The sequence below is a fragment of the Penaeus chinensis genome, chromosome 37, assembly GCF_019202785.1.
Source record: "Penaeus chinensis breed Huanghai No. 1 chromosome 37, ASM1920278v2, whole genome shotgun sequence".
In the NCBI taxonomy this organism is placed as follows: domain Eukaryota; kingdom Metazoa; phylum Arthropoda; class Malacostraca; order Decapoda; family Penaeidae; genus Penaeus; species Penaeus chinensis.
In genome coordinates, this window is record NC_061855.1 from 4,467,355 (window position 1) to 4,474,000 (window position 6,646).

The 6,646-nt window shown below is 42.7% G+C and overlaps 1 protein-coding gene across 2 annotated transcripts in view; it reads left to right on the forward strand.

Annotated features, from left to right (window-relative positions):
- Positions 1 to 5,769, forward strand: part of LOC125045619 (patatin-like phospholipase domain-containing protein 2) — a 10,472-nt gene extending 4,703 nt beyond the window's left edge. The window contains exons 2-6 of one of the 2 annotated variants that reach the window (XM_047643003.1): positions 1 to 574; positions 2,034 to 2,199; positions 3,599 to 3,790; positions 4,102 to 4,208; positions 4,566 to 5,769. The exon at positions 1 to 574 is cut by the window's left edge and continues 816 nt beyond it. In XM_047643003.1, the coding sequence (XP_047498959.1) occupies positions 486 to 574; positions 2,034 to 2,199; positions 3,599 to 3,790; positions 4,102 to 4,208; positions 4,566 to 4,917 (906 nt within the window). In that variant the 5' untranslated portion in view covers positions 1 to 485 and the 3' untranslated portion in view covers positions 4,918 to 5,769. The remainder of the gene's footprint in view (positions 575 to 2,033; positions 2,200 to 3,598; positions 3,791 to 4,101; positions 4,209 to 4,565) is intronic. The other variant, XM_047643001.1, reaches the window with a different exon arrangement.
- Positions 5,770 to 6,646: the final 877 nt, after the last annotated feature.

Genomic DNA, 6,646 nt, shown 5'->3' on the forward strand with positions numbered 1-6,646 from the left:
AACAATATCTTATCTACAGCAATATCTTATTTTGGGACATTTAACTAACTACATTTCCCTGCGTATTACTAGAAAAGACTGTACCTCTATATAATACTGTCCAGATAGTATCCCACAGACAATAAAATTCATTAAAAATCGACTGTATTTCATTAATATAGATGAAGAAAGTGCTCGAAAAAGAAAGAGAGAGATAAAACAAACAAACAAAAAAAAAAGAAATATGAAACGGGATAAAACAAAAGATAAATAAAAAAAAAGAAATAAGAAAGCGAAACGGCGAAAGATAAATAAAAAAGAAAGAAATATAAATAGGCAGAAGACGAAAAAAAAATTAAAAATATCTAAAAAGGAGAAGACGAAATATAAAGAAAAAAAGGAAAAAGAAATGGCGTTTATAAATCTTTGTAAAATATCACAGAAATCACGGACTGGAGGAACAAAGAGGAACAGAGACTCAAAGTTTAAATAATATTACAGGAAAAATGTATGACATCCGACACGAGGATAAGTCGGGAGGGTGGCCCAAAATCCTCGCTAAAGAGAGGGAGAGGAAGAGGAACAACTTAGATGGGTAAGTTTTTTTTTTTTTTCTCTTTCTCTCTCTTTTCTTATTTTGTTTTTATTTTTGTTTTTCTTGCTTCTCTTCTTTTTTTGAGAAGGAAGGGTTGTTTTTCCCTTCTTCTTTTTTTTTTTTGGCTTATATTTTTCGTTGTTATATATCATTTTTGCTTATATTTTGGGTTTCTTCTTCTTCTTCTTCTCTCTCTCTCTCTCTCTCTCTCTCTCTCTCTCTCTCTCTCTCTCTCTCTCTCTCTCTCTCTCTCTCTCTCTCCCTCCCTCCCTCCCTCCTCTCTCTCTCTCTCTCTCTCTCTCTCTCTCTCTCTCTCTCTCTCTCTCTCTCTCTCTCTCTCTCTCTCTCTCCCTCTCTCTCTCCCTCTCTCCCTCCCTCCCTCCCTCCACTCTCTCTCTCTCTCTCTCTCTCTCTCTCTCTCTCTCTCTCTCTCTCTCTCTCTCTCTCTCTCTCTCTCTCTCTCTCTCTCTCTCTCTCTCTCTCTCTCTCTCTCTCTCTCTCTCTCCCTCTCTCTGTGTGCTGTGTGGTGCAGCGGTAGCGTTCTTGTCTAGCAATCTTGCCGACCTGCGTTCGAATCCCTCGCCGCCAGTGGATGGTAACCCCGGCCATTCCTTGCACACAGGGGATAGTTTAGAAGCAAAATGAAGCAGACAGTATGTCACACCAAGAATATCCATTGTAACAAATGGAATCAAAACTAAACCTTTTAAACTTTTAAACTTTAAACTTTAAACTTTAAAAAAAACAACTTTAAACTCTCTCCCTCCCTCCCCTCCCTCCCTCCCTCCTCTCTCTCTCTCTCTCTCTCTCTCTCTCTCTCTCTCTCTCTCTCTCTCTCTCTCCCTCTCTCTGTCCCTCCCTCCCTCTCTCCCTCTCTCTCTCTCTCTCTCTCTCTCTCTCTCTCTCTCTCTCTCTCTCTCTCTCTCTCTCTCCCTCTCTCTGTCCCTCCCTCCCTCCCTCCCTCTCTCTCTCTCTCTCTCTCTCTCTCTCTCTCTCTCTCTCTCTCTCTCTCTCTCTCTCCCTCCCTCTCTCTCTCTCCCTCCCTCCCCCCTCCCTCCCTCTCTCTCGCTCTCTCGCTCTCTCTCTCTCTCTCTCTCTCTCTCTCTCTCTCTCTCTCTCTCTCTCTCTCTCTCTCTCTCTCTCTCTCTCTCTCTCTCCCTCCCTCTCTCTCTCTCCCTCCCTCCCTCCCTCCCTCCCTCTCTCTCGCTCTCTCGCTCTCTCTCTCTCTCTCTCTCTCCCTCCCTCCCTCCCTCCCTCCCTCCCTCTCTCTCTCTCTCTCTCTCTCTCTCTCTCTCTCTCTCTCTCTCTCTCTCTCTCTCTCTCTCTCTCTCTCTCTCTCTCTCTCTCTCTCTCTCTCCCTCCCTCCCTCCCTCCCCCCCTCTCTTTCAATCTATCTATCTATCTATCTATCTATCTCCCTCAACAACAACAACAGCAATCAACCTCCCCTCACCTGCAGCATGACCGGCGTCACCTTCTGCGGCTGCGGCTTCCTCGGTGTCTACCTCGTCGGCGCCGCCACCTACATCCAGGAGCATCACCCGAAGCTCCTCGCTCGCAAGCTCGGCGGGTCGTCGGTGGGCTCGATCGTCGCTGCCAGTATTGCGTGCGGGGTGAATCTGCAGGTCGGTGTGTGTGTGTGTGTGTGTGTGCGTGTGTGTGTGTGTGTGTGTGTGTGTGTGTGTGTGTGTGTGTGTGTGTGTGTGTGTGTGTGTGTGTGGGGTGGGGGTGGGGGGGGACGTGTGATAGATAGAGTGTGGGGGATGTAGGATAGATAGATGGGTGTGGGGGGGGTGAATCTGCAGGTCGGTGGAGAAGGATGGGGCGTATGATAGATAGGTGGGGGAACGTATGATAGATAGAGTGTGGGGGGTGTAGGATAGATAGATGGGTGTGGGGGGTGAATCTGCAGGTCTGTGGAGGGGGGGGGGCGTGTGTTAGATAGGGTGTGGGGGGACGTGTGATAGATAGGGTGTGGGGGATGTAGGATAGATAGATGGGTGTGGGGGTGAATCTGCAGGTATGTGTGTGTGGGTGGGGTGGGGGGGAGGGGAAGGTGTGGGGGACGTGTGATAGATAGGGTGTGGGGGATGTGGAGATAGATAGGTGGGAAGATAGATGGGTGTGGGGGCGAACTGGCAAGTCTGTGGGGGACGTCGGAGGGGGGAGAGGGAGGTGGCGGAGGGGGGGGCGAAAGGAAGATGGGAAAGAATTGCGTGGTTGAATCTATAGGTCTGTGTGTGGGGGGGGGGGGGGGACGTATGATAGATAGGGGTGTGGGGGACGTAGGATAGATAGATCGGTGTGGGGTGAATCTGTAGGTCTGTGTGTGGGGGGGGGAGGTGTGGGGGACGTAGGATAGATAGATCGGTGTGGGGTGAATCTGCCAGTCTGTGGGGAAAAAGTGTGGTATTACATAGGATAGATAGGATGTGGGAAAAATAGGGTATGGGGAACGTAGGAGAGATGAGTGGTAGGATAGATAGGTGTGGGGAAAGCAGGTGGACGGACTGATAGATAGGTGGTAAGATAGATGGGTGTGAGGAACGTAAGTGGGGAAGAAGGGAGGTGGAGAGGACGAAAGGAAGATGGGGACGGATAGATAGATAGGTATATAGATAAGCTGATGTAAGGATAGATAGACAGCTGATAAGAGAGAGGGGGTAAAGGAGAGATGGGGAGGACGAAAAGAAGATGGGAATGGAGGGATTGATAGATGGATAGATAGGCAAGCTGAAGTAAGGAGAAATAGATAGGTGGGAAGATAGATAGGTGTGGGGCGAGCTTGCAAGTCTGTGGGGTACGTAGGAGGAGGGAGAGGGAGGTGGGGGGGAGAGGGAGGTGGGGGGTGAAAGAAAGATGGGGAAGAATTGGTAGATAGATGGATAGATAGGTAGGGAGAAATGAGGATAGATAGGTGGGGGGTAAGATACAAAGATAGTTATATTTGTGAGTTATAATTTCATATCTTTATAAAATCCACAAAATAACATCAGTAACGGCCATATATCTACGTCTTCTTAGTTCGTCCGTCGTATCCTGCTGGAGGAGGCGAAGGTGGTGAGGAAGACCTTCATGGGCGCCTTTAACCCCTTCTACAAGCTGGAGGAACCGTTGATGAAGTCTTTGCTCGAGATCCTGCCGGAGGACGCTCACCGAAGGGCGTCGGGGAGGGTTTTTCTGTCCCTAACGAAAGCGTCGTCCTTGACCAATGAGGTTCGTGGTCTTTTGGAAGCCTGTCTCTGTTGGTTTCAGAGTGAGGATATTCTGGAGGATTCTAACTCTTTTTATAAGGAATCTAGATAGGGTATAGACACATAAAAAGGGTTTTCTATAAGGATAATGATAAAAGACAGTGATATACAAATGAAATGAATAAAGAGATTTAATGAATACCTTAGTTGTGGAGAAAAAGGCGTCAAATAATCTAAAAGCTGATTATATGAATACCTTTTACAATATAAACTACAATATAAGTAACAATAACAACAACAAAAGTTTTTTAGCTTACGTGCTGTGTGTTTCAGGTAGTGAGCCAATATTCTACAAGGGATGAGCTGATTCGGGCCATCCTCTGCTGTTGTTTCCTGCCTTGCCTTTCTGGCTACACTGCTCCTATCTACAATGGTCGCAGGTACGCGAAATGAAGGTGAAAACTGGAAAATTTCTGAAGGAATATTGAACCCTGAGAGTCAGTTACTGATTATAATATGGTATATGATGGAGAGAATGTCGATTTTTAATTATGAACACAAGGACTTTCACGTTTACGTTGCTTTGTACATATCTGGAATTATTTCTGTGTATATTTTATGGAGTGGTCTGATATTTTGTTATTAATATCACATATTTACATATCTATAATACCGCGCATTACAATATCACATATTACTCTGGCTTTTCACAATAACTTAAAACCTTTTTTTTCAATTTCCAATATCTATTACTCCGCCTTTACACAATATCTCACCCCCTTCGCCCCCTCCCGCAGGTACATCGACGGAGGAATGAGCAACAACATGCCCCTCAAAGGCCCGTCGATCGTGAGCATCAACGCTTTCTCGGGAGAGTTCGACATATGCCCCCGAGACGAAACCGGCGATCTCCGACCCTTGAACCGAGCCTTGAACCAGTGTCTCGCGATGAGTAACGAGAACCTCTATCGACTCAAGTGCGGCCTCCTCCCCCCAGAACCTGAGGAACTGGACCGGCACTATCACTACGGCTACTACCATGCCAAGACCTTCTTTTGTCCTGGTGGTTCAAAGGTTCCGAAGCCCATGGAGCGTCGGATCGAGGAGAGTAGTGAGGTCAAGGAAGGGGATAATCAGAGGAAGAGATAGAGGGTTTGATTACTTACAGATGGAAGTGGATGATAAGATCTTCGTAATTCGAAGGAAGGGGGGAAGACAGTTTTCATAATCCGAGAGAGAGCGTGAAAAAATAATAAAATAAAGGTGGAAGACTATACATAATCTGAGACAGCAAATGAAAAAAAAAAAAAAAAAAAAACTGACAGAAATTAAAAAATATATATATATATAATCTGAGAGAAAATAAAGAAAATAACATAATGTAAGAGAGATCTGGATCACATAATACATAATAAGAGAGAGAGAATTTTAAAAAATAACAATCGAAGAGAAAGGTGGAAAACGTTATTCCTAATCCGAGAAAGAAAATTTTAAAATGATAATTGAAGACTGAGATGTAAAACATGATTCATAATGATGGAGAGATGTGCATAATCTCAGAGGGAGAGTGAAAATAAATAAGAGGGAGATGGAGAACATGCCTATCATAATCTTGAGATGGAGATAGAAGTTTGTTCTTCACAAATGGAGAAAGAAAAACTGTTCTTGTTATTCACTTTTTGAGGAAGATATTTATGTGAATTATTAGTTTTTACGTTCAGTTCCGTTAAAAGGAATATGGCATTTTTTCGATGCAATCTGACGGTATATATATATATATATATATATATATATATATATATGTATTATCATTAGGAAATAATCTTTATTGTAAAGAGCTTTAGCGCTGTACAAATGGCGAAACTATATATTTATTTGGTTTTCTGTTATCTTGTAAACTACTATAAAAATCATATTTTGTTTGTCGACATTTCGTATTATCAAAATATCCTGGATTATTGTTCAGTTTCATTGCGAATAAAGATGTGTTTAAAAAAAAAATGTTTCTGGATATCATTAATAAAAATAACCTTTGAAAGGTTTTTTTCCCTGCTCATAAATTCAGGTCATGACGATTAATATAAATCCTATGTAGTCTCAGCGCTCATTTTATATACACATTAACTTATTTTTCTAACGATGCGAAATCTAATTTAGTTGTTTACCTTAATATAATGTGACCCAGATGGAACACTGTCGAGTTACATCAGTTTTCTTTATTTTGTGTCATTTATGTATTTTTCATACCTTGACCTTTTGACATCACAGCAACTGTTATGATAATTAGGCTTTGAATCAATCACTACAGGATCATATTTTACATACCTTTTGTAGGTCTTCACACACGCACACACACACACACACACAAACACACACACACACACACACACACACACACATATATGTATGTGTGTCTGTGTGTGTGTGTGTGTGAAGACCTACAAAAGGTATGTAAAATATGATCCTTAAGTGATTGATTCAAAGCCTAATTATCATAACAGTTGCTGTGATGTAAAAAGGTCACGGTATGAAAAATACATTTGCAATAAGTATTTTTTACAAACACCAGGCAAATCAACATAATATTATAGGAAAATACATACACGCCAAATATAGGAATGGCCAAAAGATACAGTTTCGTCACTATACTTTTTATTTTTAAGCTGTGGTAAATGAAGACGTAGTTATTTCCATAGCCATTTCTAATATACTGCCGAAAAATAATAAATTACTTTTTACTGCGTATAGCCATGACAAGTACAATATCAATGCTCTTTTGATTGCTTGCAGTGTTATGAAACAGGTAAAGAAGAAACGATTCATAACAAAATATGCAGGCGGTTGATTGAAAAACAAGCTTCACCTCCCCTCCCCTCCC